Source organism: Podarcis filfolensis (assembly GCF_964270895.1).
Source record: "Podarcis filfolensis genome assembly, chromosome: 13".
In the NCBI taxonomy this organism is placed as follows: Eukaryota; Metazoa; Chordata; class Lepidosauria; order Squamata; family Lacertidae; genus Podarcis; species Podarcis filfolensis.
Genome location: NC_139615.1, coordinates 34,663,014 through 34,690,495, shown reverse-complemented (window position 1 = coordinate 34,690,495; position 27,482 = coordinate 34,663,014). Strand labels below are relative to the sequence as shown.

At 45.5% G+C, this 27,482-nt stretch overlaps 1 protein-coding gene and 1 long non-coding RNA gene across 3 annotated transcripts in view; one reads left to right on the top strand and one right to left on the bottom strand.

The window, feature by feature from the left end:
• Positions 1-699: 699 nt before the first annotated feature.
• The window catches only part of LOC310748162, a 53,835-nt gene continuing 27,052 nt past the window's right edge, over positions 700-27,482 (bottom strand). The window contains exons 2-4 of one of the 2 annotated variants that reach the window (XR_014541142.1): positions 24,266-24,513; positions 22,723-22,816; positions 700-1,064 (exon numbers count right to left, since the gene is read on the bottom strand). This is a non-coding gene — a long non-coding RNA (uncharacterized lncRNA). Of the gene's footprint in view, positions 1,065-22,722; positions 22,855-24,265; positions 24,514-27,482 lie in introns of those variants that run through there. The other variant, XR_014541143.1, reaches the window with a different exon arrangement.
• COL1A1 (collagen type I alpha 1 chain) overlaps positions 6,819-27,482 on the top strand; it is a 43,993-nt gene continuing 23,329 nt past the window's right edge. The window contains exons 1-26 of the mRNA XM_083582420.1: positions 6,819-7,174; positions 9,542-9,724; positions 10,684-10,721; positions 10,824-10,859; positions 11,464-11,568; positions 11,687-11,755; positions 12,816-12,860; positions 13,935-13,988; positions 14,236-14,289; positions 14,831-14,884; positions 15,783-15,836; positions 16,587-16,640; positions 16,746-16,790; positions 18,093-18,146; positions 18,297-18,341; positions 18,659-18,712; positions 19,890-19,988; positions 20,096-20,140; positions 20,226-20,324; positions 21,386-21,439; positions 21,544-21,651; positions 22,732-22,785; positions 24,310-24,408; positions 25,998-26,051; positions 26,166-26,264; positions 27,087-27,140. Of these exons, the coding sequence (XP_083438546.1) occupies positions 7,093-7,174; positions 9,542-9,724; positions 10,684-10,721; positions 10,824-10,859; positions 11,464-11,568; positions 11,687-11,755; positions 12,816-12,860; positions 13,935-13,988; positions 14,236-14,289; positions 14,831-14,884; positions 15,783-15,836; positions 16,587-16,640; positions 16,746-16,790; positions 18,093-18,146; positions 18,297-18,341; positions 18,659-18,712; positions 19,890-19,988; positions 20,096-20,140; positions 20,226-20,324; positions 21,386-21,439; positions 21,544-21,651; positions 22,732-22,785; positions 24,310-24,408; positions 25,998-26,051; positions 26,166-26,264; positions 27,087-27,140 (1,791 nt within the window). The 5' untranslated portion in view covers positions 6,819-7,092. The remainder of the gene's footprint in view (positions 7,175-9,541; positions 9,725-10,683; positions 10,722-10,823; positions 10,860-11,463; positions 11,569-11,686; positions 11,756-12,815; positions 12,861-13,934; positions 13,989-14,235; positions 14,290-14,830; positions 14,885-15,782; positions 15,837-16,586; positions 16,641-16,745; positions 16,791-18,092; positions 18,147-18,296; positions 18,342-18,658; positions 18,713-19,889; positions 19,989-20,095; positions 20,141-20,225; positions 20,325-21,385; positions 21,440-21,543; positions 21,652-22,731; positions 22,786-24,309; positions 24,409-25,997; positions 26,052-26,165; positions 26,265-27,086; positions 27,141-27,482) is intronic.

Below are 27,482 nucleotides of genomic sequence, written 5' to 3'. Positions count from 1 at the left end.
CCCACAGAGGAACTTACGGTCTTCAAACAAAAACATCCTGAAGGTCCCAGGCCACAGAGAGGTTAGGCTGGCCTCAACTAGAGCCAGGGCTTTTTCGGCTGTGGCTCCGATCTGGTGGAACACTCTGTCACAAAAGACTAGGGCCTGCGGGACTTGACATCTTTCCGCAGGGCCTGCAAGACACCAGGCCTTTGGTCAGGGCACAGCCTGACTCCCTCCTTTGGCAATCTTCACAGAACTCTTGCCCAATGGTTGCCATCAATTTGATTTGAATTAATTTTATAATGAAATGATTTTAGAATGTTGTATTATTTTATTGTTGTTAGCCGCCCTGAGCCCGGCTTCGGCTAGGAAGGGCGGGATATAAATAAAATGTATTATTATATTATTATTAAGAAGCCATTGAGAAGACATCAGAAGGTGTCTTCGTGGGGAGACCCCAGCCACAAAGGCAAGCAGCAGCAGCTGCATTGTGCTCTCTGTTTCTCTCCCTTCCTAATGAGAGGGTGACTATTCCTTTTCCTTCTTTCTCTTTCTCTCCCAGTGCATTCTCCTCTCTCCACCCCCCACCCACCCCAGGCAAACCCATCGCATTCCTAAGCCCAAACCGAGAACTCCAAGTGATGAGGTGGCGTCTCTCCCCCTTCTTAGCCCAGTGTCACCCCCCCATCCTTCTCATTCTCTCTTTACACACACACACACACTGGGATTCTTTTCTTTTTGGTCATGCTGCAAAAAAAAACACCCCAAAAAACAAAAATTAAAGACACATCTTCGTTCTGGAAAGCACCCAGCCTTTTTAAGCGTCCAAAAACCCAGTCAGGATAGAAGGGAGGAGGAGGTGTCTCCTGCAACGTGTGCGTTGCCGCAGTCAATCAAAGCCGGCGGGATTTTTTTTGCATCTGCGTTGCTGGAGGGAAGTCTCTTTCGTTGCTTTGGTGGAACTCTGGTGTGCATTTAATTGCAGCCTATTAAACCCACACAGAGCTAGGGCGCCTGCGCAGAAGGCTTCGCGGCTCCACTTCTGATGTGTCCCCTTTGAGTCGAGAAGAATACACGTGGATCTGAAAAGTGGAAACGCAGAAATGTTTTTTACTTATTTATTTTTAGGGCAACCTGGAAGAGAGGAGTGCTCCACGGAGCAAAGAGGGTGAGGAATACAAAGCGATCGATTTTTGCATCATCATTAGCAAGGCCCGCCTGCGGAGGGTAGCAAGGCTGGGCATTTGAGGTGGTGGAAATGGGGATGGGTTTGCCACACACATTCAATGCAATTGCTGTCAACTGTGGCAGCCTGTAAATCTCCTTTTTGATGCAGGGAGATCATCAGATGCACACGGCGCTACAACTCTTCATTTCCACAGAGTGGCTGGAGAAACCTAGCCAGATGGGTGGGGTATAAATAATAAATTATTATTATTATTATTATTATTATTATTATTATTATTATTCATTGCCCTCATGCTACTGCATCCGGTTTCACTGCCTGGAAGTAGGTCATGTGAGTTGCAACCATCAAGGGCATTCAAGTCCACACAGGAGCTCCATCTCCCTCATTCAATGCAGGGGTAGTTAGAAGTGGCTGGACTACAGTTCCCATTAGCCCTGGCCAGCATGGCCAATAGACAGGGATGATTGGAGTTGTAGTCTAACAATATCTGCAGGGCACCACACTCACTACCCATGCAGCTGAAGCCATCGCCTAGGAGCGTTATTTAGATTTGTGGCCTTTTCCAGAGTTGAGATCCTTCTTTAAACGCAATCTATGGCATGAGAATCATTTTTCATTCACCACCCCGACTTTCCTCTCCCCAGTTTTCTGATGCTTTTTTCTGGTGCAGTCATGGATGCACAATGGCAGGCGTATTATCCTCTTGCACAGACAATGTGCATGTCTCTCCCCCCCCCCCTTTGCACTCAACTCTTTCCTTAACAACCAGCAGCAAAGAAAACCATTTTTAAAAGAACAGGGAACGGTGGCAGTACTGCTGGTGCAGATCCACCTAAAACCAGGTGGCAATTCCACCAGTTGAAGGTCAATGATGGGAGGTTTCTTTTTTTAAAAATAATAATAATAATTTTTATTAAGTTTTCCATTTAACAATCCAATCATATCACATTAATTATTCCAAATTATACCAGTACATATCATAAAGTCCAAATATTTTGCCAAATTATATATTTTTGTTGGGGGTTCCCATGCTTTGAGTTCAGTAAGGGTCCAGTCATCTCATATTTCTGCTGCTTTTAGTGTTCACCAGTCCCATCTTTCAATCTTCTTGTTGTTATCCTTTTTCTTCTTAATAGCCTCTGAGTTGTTTCCACAGGCGAGTTAAAGTAAGCAATATTATGCTTCTGTGTGAACTATGTAAGGCTCTCCCTTTTTTAAAAAGCTGGTAAGTCTTTTGTTTGCAATAAACTCTCACACGCTGATCCAAAAGTCCTCCTTGAGCGGCAGACGCCATCATTTTCAGTTCCAATGAAATAAAACCTAGGCAAATGATGGGAGGTTCCTAAAGTGTGGTCCGTGGACCACCAGTGGTCTATGAGTTTCATTCCAGTGGTCCATGGAAGTTGCAGAAGTAGGAGGCTGTGCCTTCCTGGGAGGAACAAAGCCATGGCTGATGGCTTGGTGGGGGAAGGTCCCAAGCAGGGTAAAGAAGCTGGTGATGTTCTTGAAAGGAGTTGGGGGGGTCTATGCATGGCAAAGAAGGAAGCTGCAGGAAAGAGGGGAGGTCCTTAAGGGAGAGAGCACAAGCAAAGCACAGGTGGGGAAAAACATTAAGTTGTCCGCCAAGACCAGGGGTCAGCAAACTTTTTCAGCAGGGGGCTGGTCCACTGTCCCTCAGACTTTGTGGGGGGCCGGACTATATTTTTTTGGCAGGGGAAATGAATGAATTCCTATGCCCCACAAATAACCCAGAGATGCATTTTAAATAAAAGGACACATTCTACTCATGTAAAAACACACTGATTCCTGGACGGTCCGCAGGTCGGGTTTAGAAGGCAATTGGGCCGGATCCGGCCCCCGGGCCTTAGTTTGCCTACCCATGGCCAAGACCCTCAGCAATTTTCACCTGGTCTTTGGTAAGGGGGTCAAATTTGGGAGCCACTGTGGGAATGTTCAGGGCGGCAGGAGAGGATATATTGTTTATTAATATCCTTCTTAACTTGCGCTGGAAAGTTCCTTTATGTAGCAGAGTTACATTCCCCTTTTTACATGCACAGCAGATAGCTGGCTGCAGGCTCATGTGAGCCTCTCACTATTATACAATTCAGTCTGTCTCAGATTGAATTGTACGTTCCTGGTAAGTTCCCTTGAATCCCTCTTAAAAGAATAAAGACACGACAACCTTTTTCAAAGTCAGTAAAAGAAGTTTCCTCACATCAGTTCACAGTTGGATTCCGGAAGGCAGACTTAGTTACAAATATGTACATGTGGATCTACCCCTTATGGGGGAATAATGGCAGTGCTTCTGCTAGCTGAGAGCTAGCAGATCAGTCCTAGCTGAAAGCTGGTCAAATGAAGAAGGAAGTCAAAAAAAGAGGAAGTGTGCTGTGTGACTGGTCCTTTTGTTACCTGGACAGGTAAAGCCACGCCCACCTTCTACCACATGCAAAAGGAAGGATGCTCCAGCCAGGAGGAACAGGAAGATTCGCCTGGCTGTACCAAACATTCCCTCGCTTGTCTTCTCTAGCGTTACAAGGAATGTTGTACTTGACTGCCTCTCATGGATCACTTCCCACAGCCACTGCCCTTGACAATCTCTAAAATATATTCTGATCCGTGATCCATCCTTGTTTACAGTTGGTTCAAGGGATCCTGACCAGGCTGGCCCATTCATGAGGAATGCATCAAACCGTGCTTCTGCCTTCACCTTGGCAATCCCCCCTCCCTGCCCAGTGCCACCTCTACAGTAGACCCTTGGCAAATAGGAGGTGCTGGTGGTCTCCTCCCATCCCTAAAGAGGAAATAGTGGGGTCTACCCTCTGGGGTCTCCCAGGCTCTGCAGCAACCCAGTGTGATTCAGAGCAAGCCCCTCTCCTTGCCATTATCTTTGATCAACTTCAAAGGTTGATTTGATCCCTGTGTTTCTGCTGTATGCCATGTTTCTACGGGATTTGCCTGATGTGTGTGTGTGGGGAGAGAGACATGCATTTTGCCTTGTGAGCCCACCCAATTCACACTTCCCGAAACAATATGCCAACCAAAATGTAGGCGCCCTTCCAAAATCTGCTCTCCTCTGAATTTTGCAACGCAGTCAAAATGCGGTCTCCGAAAATGCATACGTTCGGAGAGTGTGTGGATATATATGCAAATACTGGTCAAAGTAACGTACAACTGTTGTGTTATACATGGTGGAATTGCTTGCAAATGTGTGTTCATTAGGGGGAAAGTGCACTAAAGCTCTAACAATTTTTCATGATTTGTCGCAGAACTTTCTCGCGAAATTTTGAACGAAAAATTCACGAACTGGGGCAGAAATATGGCGAACCGAATTTAAGACTGGGAAAATAAGCAGAAATTGGACAGATTTGTTTGTGTCTGCTGCTATGATCCATTCTGCTGCCATCGTGATTATTAGGAGCGTTAACTCATTCCAGAGTGTTCCTGTTTCATGGAATAGATGCATGTAAAACCTTAAAACTGCAAAGAAGCACAGAACTGAAATCCCGCTGCCTCTCCATGCTTCCAAGGATAAAGTCACACAATGATATTTCTCTCTACATTTTTTATTTCTCCGGGAAAAGTTTGCTCTCTTTCTCATGGTGTTTGCCTTGGGATGCCTTCCCTTTGGAATCTTCTTGGTCCTTATTTTAAAACCCAGAAGTTGAGAGGTTGGCCTGTTAACCATACATGCATGCATACGCACACATTTATATGCAGCGGTAATTACAGCTTCTAAAAACTGCAACGTATCTTGTGTGCTGTTGTCACGATGCTGCTTCTTTTTCCAACCAACGTGGCTCTTCACGCTTTCGAACAGTCATGGAAGTTTGCCATTTTTATTTTTTTTTAAAAAAAAGAAAAATGCCCTTGAGGTCCATCAGGGAGACAGAGTATACTAGCTAATATGAAATCTGTCTTTGGATTTTTCCCTGAGCTTCCTGGAATGCTTTTATTTGAGTCACAACAACAAAGCAATCTTTGCAACTGGGATTTGATGGGTTCGATCTTTCAAACCTTTGTGAAATAAGTGGTGGAAAGTTTGAGGGAGTCGTTTTTATTGGTCAAAGGTTTGGGATACTCTTAGGGAAGTCTCGCTGAGGTTCCAGATTGGGATAGAAAGAGAAATATTGTGATTTTCTTTCTTTCTTTCTTTCTTTCTTTCTTTCTTTCTTTCTTTCTTTTTCACATCAGTACAAATAAAGGGACTGTTTGGAACGTGGGTAACATTGTGTACAATGGGAAAAACAACTTTGTATGGTTTTAACAATGTGTTTCAATCTGCTATGTGCACATGTGAAAACTACCCTGCTCTGTTACACATCCTAACAGACAGGCAGCCATGTATATAGGTAAGCCCAGTGATTTTTCCCAGGGGTACTCAGGCGTATGCAGTACCGGCATTTTTTAATTTTTCAAATGTTAAAAAGCGTGGCACTTACTGTAACAACTTCGCGGAGAGTACCAGCACTGGGTAAGCCATATCACACAGTGAACACACATGCACAGGTAGCCTTCCTGTTGTTGTTTTTCACAGGGAGGGTGGTCAAAAATTGAAAGCCAAAACCCTGATACTTTGAGACACCCGACCACAACCCTGTACTACCTGTGATCATAACTCATCGCTCCATTAGTGACTGCATTGCATGCAAGTTAAATCCCACCGATTTTTTCTATGGAATTCCCAAGCAAGATATGTTTTACTTCGCTGGGGTTGTAAACAAGACCAACTCCAGAACTTTCCTCTTTTCAAGTTGTCATAAGCAAATGTTTCCTGACGCAGAATCTCAGATGTACTGCGATTCACCTACAGAGTCCCCATATGCATATGGTGTAGAAAAGGAACAGGGGGAACTCTGAAGGTCAGGAAATTCTGTGCAGAGCTGCTAAACGCAGAGGGAGTTGCAGAGATATTTCTTTCCCCTGCAGTTTTGGCTATTTGCTTCTTTTCTTTTGGTCCTTTGTAGATCATTCCAAGCTCCCTTCTCATTTTTTTTAAATAGGACAATCTCCAAGCCACTATATACACTTTAAAGGTGTGTATATGAAATTAAGCAGCAATTATTTTTGAAAGAACAGCAAGAAAGAGGACAAGGCGGCGAAAGAAAGGATGGATATAAAATTAAAGCAAACAACAACATAGCAAGGATCAGATCGCATTTAGAGGAAGTTTGCAGGATCCCCAGAGTTTGGCTTTTTCTGTACTTAGAGAAGAAGAAAAAACAAGGACAAACAAATAGACATTTTGCTCTACATCTCCCTCTGGTGCCTCACCTGCACAGGTGCGCTACTAGGTCGTGCAAAACCTGCAAGCTCCATCTCACTACTATCTGATCTTTCATGCCTCTTAATATTCAGCTTTTTTCTTCCTAACGCTTCTGTAACTCCTATTCTTCAAATCAGTCTGCTCCCACTTTTCTTTTAACTCTCCCAGTCCGCATAAATCCATACACACACGCATAAGCACCCTTCAATTCATACCCCATTACATTCCTCCCTCTTCCTGCAGAATCTACTGCCAACCCAGAAGATCCACTGGTTTTCTGGAAGAGAGGCTAGCGGGGTCCATTCTTTTTGTGATTGGTTAAAAAGGGGCTTGGCTTCGCTTCTCCACTTTTTGGGAGTGGGTGCGTGTGTGTGTGTGTGTCTGCATGTCTGTGTGCGCCTTGGGGGCAGGCTGGGCTCCTCTGATTGGCTGAGGGGCTGGCCCAAGATCCCCCCCTCAGCACTCAGAAGCAAGCGAAGAAGGGATCCACCTCTGGGACACTGGACCATATAAAAAGGGAGGCTAAAAACTTGACAGAGTCAGTAGGAAGTTTCTGCTGGGGTCTGGAGTGGAACTACATAAACCAGACCATCCCTGTATGACTGGACACTAAAGCAGAACCAAGGATACAAAGAGTCTTCATGTCTAATATTTAGACATGTTCAGCTTTGTGGATTCCCGGTTACTGCTCTTGATAGCAGCAACTGTTCTACTCACCAAAGGTCAAGGCGAACAAGACCGTAAGTACAGCATCTTATGTACTCTCGCACAGTGTATACATGTTAAATGACAGTTTTTATTGTAGTCCTATGGATAGGGTGGTACTTGCCCCCATATTTCCTTTCCCCCATCTCTTTCTGTCGAATGAAAAACTATTTCCCCCCTCTGCACCACCCAGAACTCCAGAAGTGCAAAAGACAGTAAGCACCAAATCATTTCTACTGAGCAGTTTGCCAAAATTGGGGGAGAGGGGCGGCGGCGGCTGAGTTGTGATTTTGCAATCTGTGCTTCCCTGTGGTTGTAATACTCGCAGCGTGTTGCGGTGGCTTAAGAGATGTAGATATAAGACCAGGCAAAGAGAGCGCTTGTTATATGCGGTCTTGAGATTCCTTAAAAAAAGGAATAAAAAAAATTGAGAAAGGTCAACACACGTTTGTGACCTTTCCGAACCTTCAGGAGTTGGCATGAAGTCAATGCAGGGAGGAAGGCTTAAGAGACTGAAAAAAGAAGGTATCTCTCGCACTTCACAGATTTCTCCTGAAAGTGCTCTATGTTGAAAACAAACCACTCTTCTAAAAGCAAACTTAGCCAGCTGTGCATAGCCTTGGGCGTGTTTCCTTTGGTCTCCCTCCTCTCTCCCTCCCTCCTTCTCTTCTCTTAACATGTCCCTTGGGGCCAGATAACAAGTTGGATCAATTAGAATCTCTGCACTGGCTTGCCAAGTTCAGGAAAGAGGGGCGGGAACTGCGAGTGGGTTGTCACTGGAGGGGGGACAGGAAAGGGGAGCGCGGCAAATGATGGAAAACTCATTGTGCGTTCTTGGAAAGCCAAGCGCTTGACAGGGAGGAGAGGCGAGCAGAACAAAGCTGTTTTCCCTGCCTTGTCGAAGAAGTCTGCAAAAGCCATCAGGAAAATATTAGGGGGGGGAGAGGAGGAGAGAGAGAAGTTTCAGGATGATTCATAAGGAAAATGTTTCAGCAACTTATAAAGCGCAGGAGTCTAGACATCACTTCATAGACAAAGCCTTTTGGATGGTAAAGGATTGGAGGGAATCACTTTTGCTCGCTGACCAAGTCCATTGGCGACATCTACTGGCCATCAAGGGACTCGCTTGTCCTTGGCATTCTTCTATAGACTTGCCAGGGGTGGGGTTGTGGGGAGTGGCCTTAAAATGGGTCAGCAATGATCAAAGGGAGTGTGTTTCCGGGGTCGACAACTGAACAGGATTAGTAAACAACTCCTCACCGGAGGGAAATCAATTTACCACCAAGCAAGCAACATTTTTTGTGTGTAGTATATTCACCACTCCAATTATGGAAGTTTTGCTGCCATCTAGTGATGGGTGGGAAGTTTTCCTGCAGCATCCCAGGAAGGTATTCTCAAACATGAGTTTCATGTTCCCAAAACAACTTGACTCCTTCCCCCTTTATTTTTTTCCTTAGAATAGCGGGTTTTCTTTCTCCCTCCCCGTCCAGTATCTGGTGGTTTTTTATTTTTGCAGAAAACTCAACAGTCCAGTGCTCAAATTTAAAAGGAGGAAATAATTTATAAAATGCACGGTCCCTCAGTTAAAAAACAAAAACAAAATCTGCTAGAAAAGCAAATTCTTACTTCTTCTCCAGCATTCGTCCTTGGTCATATCTCTTGGTACCATCCTTAGCTCAGGTATGCTCCACAGTTAACATCCACGGTGCTACGAAACTCCTTGTTTCTGAGCAAGCTGGCGTCGGATTTCAGCCAAGGTGGGAGGCCTAGTGAGCCTGCCCTATTGTGATCCACACCTGCTGACTCCTCATCCTACCTAAATTGTTTGCGGTGGAGCTGATTTCCCAAGGCCACACGCCATCAGCGGGACGCAATTTCTTCTCTTACACGGGTCCTCCTCCAGTCCAAATTCCTGAGTCTCTCTCTCTCTCTCTCTCCCCTCTCCTCTTTATCTCTTTTGCTTCTTAGAAGGCTGTGAATTTCTTTCTCCTTTCTGTGTTTGGCTTGGCTTCAGCTCAGAACGTTGAGGTTACCAAGTTGGATGCAACAACCGGCCAGAAGTTTTGTTTAAATTCCAAAGCAACTGGAAAGAGTTATTGTGAGGCTGGCTCGTTTCCTGTGTCATAGAGTTTGCTTGATGAAAAGCAGATGAGGGTTTTCTTAGAGCGCACGCACAAAATGTCAGCGTTAAGTGGAGAGCAGGAGGAGGAGGGAAGGGAGGCCAAACATCGGAAACAATTTTTTATTTTTATTTTTTTTAAATGTATGCGCTTTCCAGATCGATCCGTTGTAAGAAGTTCACATGTTTGCACCTTGGCCATTCTGCCGACACTGCTGGTTCCCAAAGGACCCTTCCCCTCTTCCCTTGCCCACCTCATTTCTTGTGTCATCTCTTTCTTTAGTGCCATCTGGAAGCTGCATACAGGACGGAATAACGTACAGTGACCGAGATGTTTGGAAAAATACCCCCTGCGAAATCTGCGTGTGCGACAGCGGCACTATCCTTTGCGACAGTGTGATCTGTGACATCGCAGACTGCCCAAATCCCGAATTCGGCGATGGAGAATGCTGCGCTGTTTGCCCTGGTATGGATACTGACTTTACCTACTCTTCTTCCATCCACTCATACCATCAGTATTGCCTACGGTTCTGTCCGTCCATGGTCACTCAGTCCCCCCCCCCATTCCATTTAAGCATACTCCAATCAGTCTCCTGGAGAAACTGCCTGCCCGCAAATGTATTTACTCATTATATCTATTCTAGTTTTACTAATTCACCCATCTGCCCAAACGAAACATCCACCTTCTACTAATGTACACCAAAATCCATTTGTTTACCTATCTAGTTCCTCTTCTCCCTCTCTTCTCTTTACATCAACCAATCAACAGCCATCTAATCACCCATCCATTTATCCATCCACCTACAGCCCCATCACCTATTTAATTGTTTCTTTGTATCCACCCCTCTATGTGCTATCTAACCGCTCATCCATCCATCCACCACCCGTCTGTCTCCTGGTTCAGTTGCCTGAGGTTTTGTTTTCATCGTAAAAGACAATAACAAACCACTGGTTTCATAGAGTCCCTTCCTTGAGAGATTGCAGAAATTTGGCAAAGAAAATTCTGCAGAGTCAGGAAAGAGAGTGAAGAGTTGGGAGAGGACCTTTCAGGCATCTTAACTTTAGTTGATGCTATATTGGTGCGTTATGGGAAGAAACTGGGCTTTCTTTCCTTTCTTTGAAAAGTCAACACTTCAAATAGGATTGCCCAAGTAGACTGGATGATGTGAATTCGGATGGTCCTTCAGATTGGCCCATTACATATTCTGATTAGGCCAATGATAGGAGTTGCCATTTCCTATCAACTTCTAAATGTACCTAGAAAAGAAGCCTGGTCTTCATTCAATGTTTATGAAGGGAAGGATGTTCTGATAGACCAGAGGGCATTGTGGGTGCAAGGGAGGGGTTGCAATGGTATCAGGTGATGATGATAAATTCTGGGTGATGGGTCTGATTCATAATATTCCTTTTCCTTTTGTATTCAAGAAACCAGTGAACCTGCCCCAGAAGCCACTGGAGCAGAGGTAAATTATCTTTTGGTAACCCTAACTTCCATTTATTTGGATGCATCAATTTTGTTTTCTTTTTGATAACCAGCTAATCACTATTATCTTCCTAATTGGCAGGGTCCTCAGGGGGAACGAGGCCCTAAAGGAGACAGGGTAGGTATCTGTAATGAAACTTTGGCTGATAATAGTTCAAAGGGGAAAGGAAATAAAATTAATATGCAAGCATGCCAGAAAAATTGGTGGCAAGTAGTTGTGTATGACTAGGACAGTCATAAAATATTCTTTGGCTGCATTTTGAAATTTCCATTCCTATACGCAAAAGGAATTCTGCCTACTTAGGTTGTTTAAAAGAACACTCGCCCCCTCTAACCTACAGAAAGGAGATTCAAATCTCCCTTTGCGTCTTCTTTTTAACAACATTTGAATTTATTCAGCTCACATCAGCTTTTAACTAAACACCCCAAAATTGTTGCAAAAAGACCCGGCCACTTTGGCATTATTTACTATAGCATCACGGTGGTTCATATTTTGGGAGTGGGAGAATAGAAGGTCCCCCTTCAAATGTTGCTGGGGTGTGAGGAATTTCCAAACCAGTTTTGGTCTTCTAATATTGCCTTCTAATAATGGATAGCTTTAGCATACTCAGGAATCTGAAAGTTTTGTGTCTCTTTTGTAGGAAACGTATACATTTTTGTGCATTCAGCACCATATACTGCCACGGTGCTAACCTGCGACTTCCTGCTCTCTTTGTTTTCAGGGGCTTCCTGGTCCCCCAGGCAGAGATGGCATTCCTGGCCAACCCGGACTCCCTGGACCTCCAGGCCCCCCAGGCCCCCCAGGCCTAGGCCTTGGCCTTGGCGGAGTAAGTTGGGTTTGCCTCCATAACTTTTGTTTTTCCAACAATTCATGGAGGATGCATTTTTAAGAACCTCAGCAACACGTTCTCTCTTCTCTCTTCCTTCTCTCCTCTCCCCTTACAGAACTTCGAGGCTCAGATGGGTTATGGTTATGATGAAAAATCTGGTGGCCTTGCTCTTCCTGGCCCAATGGTAAGTGTTGACGGTCTCAGGGGATTTGAGCTTAGTGTGGTAGGGGGAAAGTGGGAAGATTGTAGAAGTATGAATGAAGGAGTCTGTTTCGGCCTTCTTGGTTCCTTAATCTCAGGACAGAATGGCGAGGCCACAGGTAGGGAGGTACATGTTGCTAACTGATGTCCGCCTGATGAGCTCTTAGTAGCAGAAACTGAAGTATCAAAGATACTCCAACTTTATTCTTTTTGATTGGGCAGGCATCTCACTAATAAAGCTGAGTAACAAAGCTTTTATTTCCATGAGAAAAAGGGACATGGAATGTGGGTTCCATGAACTAATAATAAGCATCATGACAATGATAATTTTTTATGGTCCTAAGTGTTTACCATAGAGTTGGAAGGGAACTTGAGATTCATCTAGTTATATAACGTTAGATCCAGACTAAGTTGATTAGACGCAGCTCCCTGTGAAACCCGTGGAACAAGTTAGTCATGAAAACTCATTTTAGTGGCAACAGTGGCTTGAGTTTATGGCTGAGCAGTGTGGGTTAGTATACTCGCTTTCTTTAAAATACACCGGTTAATCTGGTTTGAAAAAGGAGCAGGGGACTTAACGGTGAGCAAATCCCCACCAAGAAATTCAATTAGTCTTGCGGGAATCTTTTGAGTGTCTCTCATAGCTTCTCAGAAGTTATTCCATTGCAGGAACCTCCCATTTTGTGTTACGTTTCACTTTAGGCTAAATCTGATGGCAGCCCAACACCTCTCAGCTGGGAGGTATCCAAACACGCTGACCACTCATATAGCAACTACAAAAACAGACATACCCCAACATCAATGTGGAACACTAGACCAAGAGAGACGAAATGGTTGTTTAAAGAGAGATGGAGGAAAAGCAATTTAGGATATGACGTAAAAGTGGGTGGAGGTCAGAGTGAGGCCTAGTTAAGAGAAAAGGTCAAGAATGTATGGTTAGAGCAAGGCAGTACAAGAATGGATATCCACAAGGGTCAAGACAAGATGGCTCCAATTTCATTTACTCGGGAAACATGACTGATTCTTCTCACTTTGGTTTGTAGGGTCCAGCTGGTCCCCGTGGTCTTCCTGGTCCTCCTGGCGCTCCCGTAAGTACTTCTTTGCTTCCATCTTAATAACAAATTCTCAATACTTTTTAGACAAGGGGTTGTGCATTTGGGATTTCAGATGAGAGAGGTGCATTGTAAATGTACGGACCTCAGTACTTGAGGCAATGTTCACCAACCAGAAATTCCCAGTTCTTTCCTTTGGTCCTATTCCTTCCTTTGGCTGGAGGAATGGGGGCTAGTGGGGTTTCTAGTGCTCTGGAGAGCAAGGATTTTGTGCCATCTTTGTCTCTTTCCAGAAAATAATAATAATAATAATGCAGGCTATATGCAAATCTTCATTTGTATAAATTCTAGAGTCACAGAATTCATTTATCCTTGGCGCAGAATAGGAGATTGCTTTGGTAGCAGGTTTGTTTCCTCTTTGCATGGAATAAATAAGGTCCTCTCTTGAGAGGCCTACTCCATAGGCCTGGATGTTCACAGGCATTCACAGAAACTCTGGAGAGATGAGAGAAGGGGCATGGAATACATAACCATTTCCACATTGATGTGTGAGGTGGTTACTTATTGACACTATTCCTTCTTAAAGCGGGTAGACCAATAGTGTGCAATGAAGTCAGGCAAAGGAACTAAAGTAATGTATTGCTTGCCTCTTAGAACAAGAGGGTGTGTGTGCTGGAGATGTAGGTGTCCTGAACTCCAATCCAAGATAGATGAAGAATCTAGATATTCTGTAGAACACTCTGCCCATGCACAGTGGCACTTGTTTCTATTTCTTTGTTGAGCTCCCAGCACTGGTGACCTTTGGCTCCAGTTGACCTTTACTAGGAAGCTTATGCATCTATGTTGGGCAAACTGGGATGTAGGCCAGAATAGGACAAAGGTGGTTCAAGAAGAGATGCTTTGTAGCAGGCCAAGAGGGGTGCAGGTTGATAGGGAAGAAGAAGTTGCTTCAGGCCAGGAGAGCAGCACAGCAAAAGTCATGGAGGTGGAGATGAAAGGAAGGGGGCACTCGGGGCTGACAAAACTCAGGTGGTCCATCATGGTCTATCCAAAACAAATAGGGGTGCAGTGGCCTTCCATCTAACATAGATGCTCTGATTTATCTTCCAGGGTCCCCAAGGTTTCCAAGGTCCCCCTGGTGAACCCGGAGAGCCTGGTGCTGCTGTGAGTACCATCTGAACTATTTTTCGTATCACTTGCATGCATTATTATAGCGAAGCCTCCTTGGAGTCTGTTCCTCGGAGTTCTCTTTTTCCACCACTTGGGGGAGCTTTTGAACGTCAAATGCAGTAGATAGGTTTCCGTACTGGGGATTCTTTGGCCCACTTTTGAAAAATTCAACCGGCTTATAAATAGGAGCAGGGGTGACTCGACTCAGATTTTAATGCATCTATTTCTTCTCAAACTCTAGGGTCCAATGGGTCCCCGTGGTCCAGCTGGCCCACCCGGAAAGAATGGAGATGATGTGAGTGACTTATGTCTTTTTTTTGAGCGGGGGCCCCCCGGAAACTTCTTCTTTCCAATTATCCAAAGACGGAGTGTGCCCAAATAGCCACACCGTTTCAGTGTCAAGGTTACCCTCAACTTACAGACTTGAGTTGGCCGACTTATCCACCTGCCTTGCTTTGCCTCCAAGTAAAGCGAGTCAGGTCTAAAAAACTTGCAGTGTAAAAATAAAAAAAGCCTTATCTGCAATTAGTGACTTGAACTCCTAAGCAGCCCACCAAAGCAGGACTTGATGGGAGACCCCCCACAGTTTGTCAGTGCTGGGCCTTATCCATCCTTGCCCCTTACCACTTTCTCTGGCTTCTCCATTTCTGCTGAGCAGAAGCACCAATCCTTAAAGAACACCTGTTGACGTTACAGGGCCATTTGGTTGCAAACCTTAATGCGAGGTCCAAGTCCCTTTTACAAACACAGTTCCCCAATCAATGGTCTTTAATCCTCGCCTAGTACGCTGTTTCTCAAGCATTGGCTCAGACCCTATCTCCTCTTCTTTCTCCAAGGGCGAAGCTGGAAAACCTGGCCGTCCTGGCGAGCGTGGTGCCCAAGGTCCACAGGTAAGATGTCTCTCATCATGGGGCAGCTGTCAAGCACCTGGCTTTTTTAGGAAGAGCTGCTCCTTGTCCTGGCACCCCTTGAGACTTGATATTACAACCTGTTGCTTAGGGAAAGTGATGCAATGTCTTACACTGGCGACCTGAAAGAGCAGGTTCGACGATCGTATTAGCAAGAAGCAGCTTAAGTTTTTCGATTCCTGCTTCGGTGCAGAGGGATGGTTCATTTATAAACCCATCCTACAGCTGTCTCCAATCTCCAGATGTTTTGGACTACAACTCTTGTCATCCCTCACGACTGGCCATGATGGCGTCTGGGGCTGATGGGATTTGGAGTCCAGCAGCACCTGTAGGACACGGGGTTAGCGAAGGGTGACATACAACCTATTCCCACCCCAAATGCTGTATTGCAATGCATCCCTACTTCAGTTCACCTTCCCGGCAATTTTTCAAGGTGGTTAGGTTTGACTGTGAAACAGTTTATGTGCCTAAGGCCTCAAGATGGCTGGGTGAGATTTTGGAGCCCACATTTGAACACATCCACTCTGCCCACTAGACTGGGTGATCACTGACAGACTCCTTCCTAGAATGGAAATTCTGAGCTCTTGATGGGTGGTCCCAGCTGTACGAAGAACTAGGATGTTCAAGGAGATGTAAGGACATAGCACAAAACTAGCAGTAAATATGCCGCCATCTGCCTTAACGGCATTTCTTAACCCTTTTAAACTGAGTCCTAGAGTGTTGTTGCTATTGATGAAAAGCACATTCGGTATGTCCCAATCATAAACCAGCTATTGGTGTGAAGAGGTCTCACCCACTCGCCTAAAGAAGGCGAGAAAGGTGAGACACATTTTCTTCTTCTTCTCTGACTCCTAAATAACTTTTTGTTCTCTTGCTTCAGGGTGCCCGTGGTCTTCCCGGAACAGCTGGCCTTCCAGGCATGAAGGGACACAGAGTAAGTGTGCTCCGATAGCTCAATGACCAAGGAAATTCAGGGATCTAGCAATTCAGAATGTCCCCTGGCTAGATTACCGTATTTTTTGCACCATAACACTCACTTTTTTCCTCCTAAAAAGTAAGGGTAAATGTCTGTGCGTGTTATGGAGGGAATGCCTACGGGTGGCATGCCTATGGATTTTCCTCCTCTAAAAACTACGTGTGTGTTATGGTCGGGTGCGTGTTATAGAGCGAAAAATACGGTACTTAGGAGTAGACATGCATCCCTCTGTAGCTTTTAAGGTTTACAGCCATCACAATACAAACAGCATCTGCCATTGCGAACATGGCACCTTCACTAGATAATGCCTGCCATGAAGGTGACAACAGCCATATGGTCACATGAACCTTGGGGTAAAGCCCCACCTCGATCTATTGATCTTAGGAGGCAGCCAAGGTCCAAGCTGAGAAGAGCATGAAACGAACCATTAAAAATGTCTACTCAGGTGTTTCTAGTTGACCATTATATTATTATCTTGTATATTCATATCCTTGGTTCCAAGGTGGTCTTTCACCCAGCCCTCCTCAGCTTTTGCATGGTTGCCAATATGGAACCTGTAGTCTTTTCAGTTGAAGAGTAAAATGAGGGGCTGCTAACCTTCCAAATGTAGAATTAAGGCACCCCATTGCCTTTTTTTATACTCAACTACATGGATTTTAATGTTCCTTTTTCTTCTTTTCCATCCATTCCTCCATCCCACTACTTTAGGGTTTCAGCGGTCTTGATGGTGCTAAAGGTGATGCTGGTCCAGCTGGCCCCAAGGTGAGTGTCCACTTTTAAGTATGTGCCCCCTTCCGTTTATGCCTAATTCTATCCCCTCCTGTTTCAGCAACAGGGTGTTGACATCTGCTCTGTTTCCTCTTTCAGGGTGAGCCTGGTAGCCCTGGTGAGAATGGTGCTCCTGGACAAGTCGTGAGTATCATTGTTCTTCTGCCCTTTGCTTTGACTGGTAGACAATCTTTCCAAATCTTACAAGCATAGGCTGGGTATCAGCAGAAATGGATTTGTTCAGGTGAAAGGATGATGAGGAAAGGAAAACTCCTAGTCACCAAAAGGGGGGAAGTAAGAGGACTTACTCATTGGTAGAGTGCATGCTTTGTGTCCCTGAATATCCCAGGATCAATCCCTAGCCTATTAAAAGGAACAAGGAACAGATGATGGGCAAAACCTATGTGATCCTCAGAAGCCTCTTGCAATCCCATAGACAGTGTTGAGCTAGGTAGACCCATGGTCCGATTCAATATAAGGTATCTCTGTTTGGTTTCTGCCTACTGTGATCACACCTTACATCCTTTGTGTTCTGAGGATGGATTTGATTCCTAGCATGCTTTGTGGAGAATCAAGTGGAAATAATTTGCCTGAAGGCGTCCAAGTTCAGTATACTTCCTTTCATATGTTGTTCATGAAAACCCTTCAGGTGAACTAGTTCCATGTGATGGTTAACATGCAGTAATCCCAAAGGACAACGCAATAGTTCCATCTGAATCCATCCTTAAGTGTATGGCAGTAGCAACCTACATGAGGGACAGGAGCGTTTTGAAATAAAAGAACACAAGGAGAAATATCCAGCGAGTTGAAGTATTATTTCATAGCAGGGTTGGGGAAACTGAGGTACCCTCTGATGTGGTTGGATTCTAGCTCCCATCAGTCCCAGTCACCATGGCCATTTCGTCAGGAAGGGTGGGAAGTGTCGCTCAGCAATGTTTGGAGGGCTGCGAGTTCCTCAACTCTACTTTGCAGAGAACTATGCGTGAGATTTCAGACAGCAGGGCAGACGTCATGGGTGTTTGTAGCATCCGGGTGGCGAAAGCTACAGAGCAAAGGCTCTTTTGCTTGGTCTAAAGGATTCCACTGTGGCATATATCATCCTTTTGCGTATAGTTGCAGCCAGATCCAGGAGAGCAAGAGCACATAATGAGTCAGAGGGGATTGCATCAAGAAATGAGGGGGTAGATAAAAGACAATTTTAAGCTGAGGGCACTTGAGAGGTATGAAGCAAAGACACGAAGAAGCAAGGCATGCTAGCATATACAAAGTCTTTGTTCTCACTTTATGGCTCCCTGGGGAATGAAGGAACCCCTTAACACCAGTAGAGGCATTAGAAATGGTAGATGCTAAAGAACAGAATGGCTAATGAAAGGTTGGGTGGATGGTAACAGGGCATGGATCGAAGCTACCTTCCCCTAAACTAAACTTGTTTCTCCTTATGCCTAGGGCCCACGTGGTCTTCCCGGTGAGAGAGGCCGCCCTGGACCTTCTGGCCCTGCTGTAAGTACATTGTTTTGTCTTGTGGGACATATTGTGGGGCTGGATGCAACTGGTACCAAGGCATCCTTGGTGTAGCATCCTCCAGGTCTAATGTGGCCTGGAGAGGTGGCAGTAACTGAAACGCCTTTCTCCCCCTCTTGTTCACTACAGGGTGCTCGTGGTAATGATGGTGCCCCCGGTGCTGCTGGCCCCCCAGTAAGTATTCCTGCAACCTGCAGTTTCTTCTCTGTTCAAGTGGTGATTATTTTCCTGTGGAGAGGGATTGTCCTGCCAGACAAACACTGGCCGTTGCCAGACTCCATATCCTAAATGGGGATTTGAAGGACAACACACTCTGTAATTAAACTAGCCATGGGATGGAAGGCCTTGACTCTTGTTTCCCTTTCCCTGACATTTTAAATCACAGACCAAACCTCTGGCCATTGCTGGGGCGGAGTTGGCCAGTGTTAAGAGGTTGCTAATTTGGGACTCTAAGGAAAATGCTATAATTGCCATTGCTTTCTTTCTTTCAGGGCCCCACTGGTCCAGCTGGTCCCCCTGGCTTCCCTGGTGCCGCTGGCCCTAAGGTAAAGACACTGGACGACACTGATGCTCAGAAGCAATTGTTTTGTATCAGGAGCATCAAAAATCGTTGGGTTTAGACTCTATCAATATCTCAGGTTCCAGTCCTCATGCAAGCCAACATTGCACCATCAGTGCATAAGAGGGAGGTATCAGGAGGCTTAGGAGAATCCCAGTGTTTGCAGGTGTACAAAAATATTTAGGGGGAAATTCTTATAGGTAAAAATAAAGTAAAAATACCAACCGATAATGACTGTGCAGACTCGGCGCAGAATGCTAAGAGACTGTTGGGGTGTGAAGAACAGAAATCTGGGCAGGTGATGAAGTAGAATGGAGTATCTGGAATCGTGGACAGAGACTGCAACATTTTGTTGCAGCTCTCACTTGTCTTCTTGATTCCTCAGTCTATTGTTAATAATAATAATAATATTATGAAAAGCTCTGTAGCACCAGCGCTATATGAACTATTTCTTACCAAACCAGCTACAAGCCCCTTAGTCTTCTGTTGGAAAGATTACAGGCTATTTCTGAAAATCCATGGCCCTCATAATGATTTGAAAGGCCCTTCTCCCTCCAAGTATCTGTATTCTGTCTAGAAGGCCGAGAATCCCTTATAGCTCTTCATTCAAGAATGGTGACACATCTACACGGGCCCAGTTCTTAAATTCCATGAGTGGTAGCTTTTCATCCTGCCCAGCAATGTCTGAAGCTTAGAGGCTCCTTGAGATGTGCCTGCAATGTTGTTTCCCGTTCCAGCGTCTCTCTCACACACAACAGGCAATGTTGGTCTGGGAAGGAAGCCACCGCCTTGCTCAACCTCCAGAGTGGCCTATAGGGTTCAGGTGTTCCCAGAGCAGCAAGATGGAAGTCTGTAAAGGACTGGTGACTGCCAAGTTCCTGCAGCATAAGCACTTAGTGGTAGACCCCAAAGAAGCTGTAGCAACAGCCCGCCTCAAGAGGACCAAGTTGTGTGCTTCAGGTGGCAGGCCTCAAACCTCTTGATTTCTGAGGGACAGGGTGGCAAAGGGAGGCTTGAGGCATTGTAGCACTGATCCAACGAGACAAAACTGTGAAGCTTCAGAAGGGCTGGGTGTGGGATGGTGTAGTTTGACAGGGAGACGCTGCCACCATACCTGTTGAAGAGTGCTTATGTCCCTTGTTCTTCTTTCTCTTATTGCACAGGGTGAAACCGGTCCCCAAGGTGCTCGTGGTAGTGAAGGCCCACAAGGTGCTCGTGGTGAACCTGGTCCCGCCGGTCCCGCTGGCGCTGCTGGTCCTTCTGTAAGCTGTGCTACTATCCGATTTTTGGCTTTTGTCGAATGCGCTTCAGGACTTTCTAAGGAGCATCATCATAATGACTCTTCTCTCCTCCTTCTCCTCTGCTTTAGGGCAACCCCGGTTCTGATGGTCAACCTGGTGCCAAAGGTGCAACTGTAAGTACCTTCCCATCGCTTTTCTCGTCTTCTCCAATGCCTTCCTTTTGCCAGTTGCTTCACCAGTGTTGCTCTTTTCTCCTAGGGTGCTCCTGGAGCTTCTGGTGCCCCCGGCTTCCCCGGTCCTCGCGGCCCAGCTGGACCTCAGGGTCCCAGCGGCGCTCCTGGTCCCAAGGGTAACAGCGTAAGTCTCACCTGATCTCCCCTCACCTTTTGGCTCGTCATTTAAGTTGCGCCTGCCTTCAGAGGTCTTTGAAGAAATTAGAAATAGAGGCATCTGGGTGGGTTATCCAGGAAACCCAGACTTCTTTAGCCTAACTGGGAGAACGCAAGGAGGAGCCTATCATAACATAACTAATTCAGAAAATACCGCCCTCTGCATATCCTCTCCGACTGTGCTTGTTTTAATAGCTAAAGCACTGTTTCTTAGTCTTTTTCAAACCATGACCTCCAATACTACCAATAATACCAGCTTTCCTGCCTTGGCATCATATAATACACTGGTATTTAAAATTCTGAAAATGACAGTATTCCAGAGCTGCTAGATTTGTGTAGCAGGTAGGATAAAGGTATCAAAATGGTAGGCGATGGTGCACAAATCTCTTTTTTAAGGGTAGCAGTATTCAAGATTATTTAGCAGGGCGCTCCTTCTACCAAACCCCATTGTTAACTCTCATACGGTGGAGATTTACATCGAGTTGCATGTTCACTATTACATTCTCAAGTTCCCTTTCCTTGACTCTGCTTCCTATAAACCAGGCATGGCCAGACTTGGCCCTCCAGATGTTTTGGTACTACAACTCCCATCATCCCTAGCTAACAGGACCAGTGGTCAGGGATGATGGGAATTGTAGTCCCAAAATATCTGGAGGGCCAAGTTTGCACTAAACTGTCCCTTCTATTCAGGGCCCAAGCCCAAAATCACATGCATCAGCATCTTATCAAATCTCTTCCTCTGTGGATTGTCAGCCTGGATAGCTCAGCTGGTTGCATCATGGTGCTGATAACTCCAAGGCTGCAGGTTCGATCCCTGTACGGGACAACTACATTGCAGGGGGTTGGACTAGATGATCCACAGGGTCCCTTCCAACTCTGCAATTCTAAGTCTTGATAACAGATGCATGTTGAAAGCCATCTCAGAGAAGCCACATCCCCTTGTTCTCTCGTAGAAAAAAGGATTCATTCTTGCCTTCTTTGTGCTGAATGAGATTTGTGATCGTGTTGTTTTCTGTCTAATACCTTTAGGGTGAACCTGGCGCTCCTGGAAACAAAGGAGATACTGGCTCTAAAGGTGAACCCGTAAGTATCCCTCTCACCTGGGATGTATTTCTAAAATGGTGCATCTATTCTTGTTTCATTTTCACTTTTGTTAACGCTTGCCTCTCCTTCCTTTTATCTTCCAGGGCCCCGCTGGTGTCCAAGGCCCCCCTGGTCCACCTGGTGAGGAAGGCAAGAGAGGATCTCGTGGTGAGCCTGGACCCGCTGGCTTGCCTGGACCTGCTGGTGAACGTGTACGTACCAACTTTGTTCTCCATATTACTGCCCTCCTGAGCCAAAACTAGTCTCTCCTTAACTGTGGGCAGCAAGATCACACTCTCTTAGCAAGCAGACTAATTTGTGCACAGACCATGTATCTGTCTAACATACTCACAGTACATTATTAGATTAGTTAGGAATTGCTGGGTCAAATTACAAATGAAAGCAAAGCAGTCTGGAAAGGCAGCCTCGAGAAGCCTCTGTGAGTCAGAGGAGAGCTATTCTGCAGGGAAAAGCTGTTGCAAAAATAGAGTGCGCTGCAGCACTTCAAAGAAAACTGAATCTGCAGATACCTTTGCCACTTATTAGGAACTGCCTCTTAAGGTGTCTAAGATGTGAGCCCAATTGGTACAATGTGTTCACCGTGGAGTGTTTTAAACCCACGAGGAAGCACTGTCTAGGCCCGGAGGTGGGCAGAACATTGCTGTCCTTTTCACTTAACAGATCACTGCCTTAAGATTCATCCACGGCTGAATTTAGAAAAAGAAACACCATCATTCTTTTCTGTTCTCAAGTTGAAATCCCAGGGCAGTCCCACGAGAATTGATTTCATACAGAGAAATAAAAAACAACTGAGACCTTTGAGGTCAAAAGACCGCTGCAATATAGCCAGGTCATCAGTTGTGTTTTGAACTTCAAACATTTGATCAAATCCAAACTTCCCTCTCACTTAGACAGTTTTCCTTGTTTACTTTTGTTTCTTTGCTCCCTCTTATAATATGCCATCTGGAACTTTCGCTCGAGTTACCTGCAACTCTTTGCACACCTTTTCAGCCCCTGATCTCTATTTGTGGGTTGTGTCTTGCTGCTTTGAGATGGGATTGGCAGGTGTGGGGTCCTGTCTTCAGCCTGGTCCCTAAACTAGGATTCTGAGATTCTCGAGATTATCCTGAATCTGAAATTACTTTCTTTGATCTGCATGTGATTCTGCCTTGCGGGATTTGTATTTTTGGTCCTTTCTGGCCAACAGATGTTTATTTTCCCTGTCCACTTTGATGGGAGAGCCCAGTGCTGTGTATATGACATTAACCTGTTGTCTTCCTTACCATTCGCAGGGTGCTCCCGGAAGCCGTGGTTTCCCCGGATCTGATGGCATTGCTGGTCCCAAGGTAGGTTCTAGTCTCACGCTGTCACTTTCTTCTGTACAGAGCAAAAGGTATAAAAATAATGGCCTTTCCATCCATTGGCAGCACTCCAATGGGCTGAGATGGGAAGCCTCTGATAAGGCTCTGGGAATGTGGGTCAAGGCAGAGACAGTTAAACCAGCGAGAGATGGAATGTTCTCTTAGAAGAAAGGAGCCTGGAGCAATCTCAAATGCTACTGGATATTATTTTATTTTTGCTAGCCGTTACCTACATTAGGAATAGTTTAAAGGAGTTAAATAGGGGATGGAAAGAAAGCCTTCTTCCTTGGAACTCCCCTTAATCTCAGGTGGCCTGAGCAGATTTTCACAACGTTGAGAAATGGCACTCTGCACATGTTCTAATGCTATCAAAGCATGACTAGTTCTCAATTTCTTTCAGTTCTTTGCTGCCCTGCCAATGCTGATAGTAGGGCTAGTGAAAGTAAAAAACATCGAAAATAGCAATTTTCTTTCTTAAAAAAATTTAAAAAGTAAAGCTTCCAGCTCGAATTAACTTCATACTACTCCCATTTTAGAGGTGGATGCTGAGTGGGAACTTGGCCAAGCTCCTGCTGAATAAGTTTGTGGCAGGCATGTGCCCAGAACTCTAAGGTGGAAGTCTAATTGTCCAGCAAATGTAGAAAGCTAAGGAGCTCCTTTGCACTAAGTGAATCTGCTTTCCACCTCCCTCCCAAACTCCCTGAAGGAGCTGGGTAGTCTTGTGGAAATTTATAGGGGCCAGCAGAGGTTGCCTAATCATCTGAGAGCATCACACCCTTTTGAAGACACTGCAGCCTCACCCTCAAGCCCCCAGATGAATGATCATTGCTCCCAGCTCTTGTTTAACAACACCAGTTGCTTTCATGTCTTCCCACTCCTGCAGTCCCAGGGGCTTTCTTTAGCTTTTTTCTATTCTTTTTTTAAAGGCACCAGATCTTGTCTGGAAGCCAGCTTTAGTCCCAGCCCCCCACCCCCCAATCCTTTGCCCTTCCCACCCCAGCAACATTTCATTATTATATATCACACTTTACCCCGTTCTCACATTCTGGAATTCTCCAGGATAACCTCAAACCACTCACATATGCTCATCTGGCTAAAGGAGAACCAGAGCCCCAGTAGTTATTGCTCATATTGGGGGGTTTGGGGGGGCTTTTTTATGGCTCTCATATTATTTTTTCTGTCCATGAAGATTAAGCCATCCACACAGAATCAGGCAGCCTGGTGTTGGTCTCCTTCCCTTGCTGTCCTCCTAGTGGTGCAGCAATAAAACTGCTAGCACCCTTGCAAAGCTAAGCAGGGTCCGGTATGGTTTCAAACTGGAGGGGAGACCACGTGTTCAGATTCCTGCATTGCAAAGGGGTTGGACTAGATGGCCCTCGAGGTCTACAATTCTGGGAATCTTAGATTGAGCTCTGATATCACAGCCTTCTGAACCAGAAGAAGATGAAACAATGTTGGCATTTACCTGCAGTGCTTAATGGGATAACTTGACCGCTTTTCCTCTTCCAGGGCCCACCTGGCGAGCGTGGCTCTCCCGGCCCTGCTGGCCCCAAAGGAAATACTGGCGAAGCTGGACGCCCTGGTGAGCCTGGTCTCCCTGGAGCCAAGGTGAGTGGATTGCAAGAGATCTGGCAGAATTGCAAAGGCAATCTAGCCATACACTTTCCTGTTAGGCCCTGGGCAGTGGCTCCTTCTGCCAGAAGCTCCCATGCCCTAGAGAGGAATTGAAAAACAAACTGTGTTAGGAAATAACACGCTGCCCTTGTTATTATAGTAATTGCACCTAGAAAATAACATAGGGCTTTGAAGTATGCAAAGGACTTTGCATTCCCTGTCCTAACAACTTGGTAAGGAGCAGAGGCAGATTTCAGGCAGCACGACCGGGTCCGCCACACTGGGCGCTGAGACAGGGGGCGTCGCAAATATGACATAGTGAATTGTGCAGAATGGGAGGCGAGAGCCAGGGGGCACCAAATTGTGGCTTTGCTGCTAAAATCTGAAAGATGACCCCTGCAAGGAAAGTCTGCAATGGTCCCATTTTGCAGACGGGTAGAATGAGGCTGAGAAATGCATAAGTGAATTGAAAGAAGGAAGGCTTTTGGCGACAGGTTTTAGTGTCCTCTTTTGGCTGCTTTTTTACAGAAGGGTCATGATGGGATAAGGGTAAGAATTTGCCCAGTTAGAATTAGGGTAATGGATGGCATCGTGGCACCCTGTAGCTCCCTATGTGATCCTTGATTGGTGAGGGTCATTTCTAGAAGGAGAAGAAGCCCTTAAAGAAATAGCAGCAATGTGGGGGAGCAATAGCTGCAAACAGCACCATCAAAGTAAAAGCAAGGAGTTTTTAGGGGGAAATTCAGCCTCCGTGAACACCCCATTTTTGCCAAGAACATATTCAGAGGCAAATGTTCAGTGCAACCCTAGAAAGAAGTGACTTGCCCAAGGGCACTAGAAAATTAAACACAGCATTGTAAATTTAACTCGGGGGCTTATTAGCCAAGCTGAAAAACCCTTCTTACTGGGTCACATAAGCTCTCAAATCTTTCCTTGCTCAGTGATTTGAACCCTGCCTTCTAGGCCCCACTTCAAGATGCAAAGGGGATCATTATGCCCATCTATCTAATGCATCGATCTACCACTTTCTCCCATGAGCTCAGGGCAACTTAGAACAAAATTAAAATCGGATTTTTTTAAAAAAACATGCACCAGTTAATCTGAAATAAAACAAAACCAGAAGGAGGACAACAAAGCAGGACTCGAACTGGAACTGATTTAAGAGAAACCAGCAACCCCTAGAATTTTTTTGGAAACAAAACAAAAGTCTTCCCCCGCCCCCTTATGAAAAAAACATCAACTGCATGGGACACATTGGATTTATTAGCTACTCAGATATTCTGTACAGCTGGAGACTATTTAAGGGAAGGGCGAGGGCTTCCAGAAGAGACTCTGAGCGCAAAAGCTGTCAAGAAGCATTTAGGAGAACTGGGAATCGTTCACAAAAGAGATGCACAATAAGGGGTTCCTATGACAAACAGATGTTGTCAAAACAGGGGTTGTAGAGCATTTAGGAGTGACTGTGCTGAATGGGGTGGCAAAGACAGAGCAATCCTACCTTACCCTTTCTAGGTCACAAACCCTCTTTGTTATTGACCAAAGGATGTTTCCTAACTCACCTTCCTTTTCCCTCCCACCTGTAGGGTCTGACTGGTAGCCCTGGAAGCCCTGGCCCTGATGGCAAGACTGGACCCACTGTGAGTAGCAACAGGATGGCATTCTTCATTTTTTTTTACTTTGCTCAGAAAGGAATTGTTCTTTTAAAAACACACACATACACAAAACTTACGGGCTTTTTTGTCTCCTAATAGGGCCCCGCTGGTCAAGATGGCCGCCCTGGACCTGCAGGTCCACCTGGTGCAAGAGGTCAAGCTGGTGTCATGGGATTCCCTGGACCTAAAGGCGCTGCTGTAAGTAACTGCTTCCTTTTCCTGAATCTCATGCTCCCTTGGATGAAAATTCAAGGATGGCAAAATCCAGCTTTCTCCTCGCAGTGCCCAGTCTTTGCTTGAAGTTCAGCTTGCAGTGTTGCCATGAAAATGGCAGAACTTCATTTTAGGATTTCCTGAAATGGCTGCCTTCAAGTCTTCATGAAATAACGGCTGGCAGTGCCTGTAACTGCAAGCTCCTCCTAGCTGCCCTCCTTACGTTTTTGAGCAACTAGAGGGACAAAAAAAAAAAAAAACCAAAAAACTCTGGGTGTTTATAAAGACCAAAATTGTTGGTCATTTCCGTTCTTCGTTGTGGTTCTGCATCTGCAGTTCCTGCCATGGGGCATCAGCATGGTTTCATGGTTTAGATGGCTCCCTTTCCAGAACTGAATCTTCAGTTCTTGTATTGGACCTTAGAATTAAGCAGATCATTGCAGTGATTCTGTTCTGGGTATGTGGTAAAACAGTTGCAGTCCAGCGATTCAGTATGAGCAGTGGGCACACAAGACAAGTTATGGCTCCTTGTTCATTATTGTTTTGCAAAATAAAGCTACCCTTCAGCCAAAAATCATTCCCAAGAATGGAGCAACATGCAGGCGTTGTGGTTTCCCCATAAATGGTTGTATCCATTTGTGGTCCAAATTTTGAACACAGCATACACATACCCTGGATTTGACTCGTTCTAGTATGACCCAAAGAGTGCAATGAAGTCCCACTGCTACGAATATCCTCTTGCTCACTGCTTGTCAAGTTGTCAATCCTGTATCTGAAATGACCCCCTTTGTCCCCTTCTTCTTCTAGGGTGAGCCCGGCAAACCTGGCGAGAGAGGTGCTCCTGGACCTACTGGTGCTGTTGTAAGTATTTTGCTTAATGCCCTCTGCAGCCAGGTTCAGATATGGCTTTGCACACAGGGATTTTTAGATGAAAGCAAGAAATCTTGGGCATTTGTTCGCTATAGCAAGCCCCATCACAGCAAGGAAATGGATTTGGCACCAAGACACTATATAGATGTCAGGGGCTGGTCTGGATCAGAAGATTGGGGAATGCAAATGCAGGGAGATCAGTTCCCAACAGAAGAGGAGGGGAAATATTTGCCCTCGCCTGCTTCCAGCGTTTCCAGAAGCAGAGAGACAGGCAGACACAGAAGCTGCACAGTTAGAGAGGAGCTACCCAGCTATGAGATAGTAGCTAAGCAA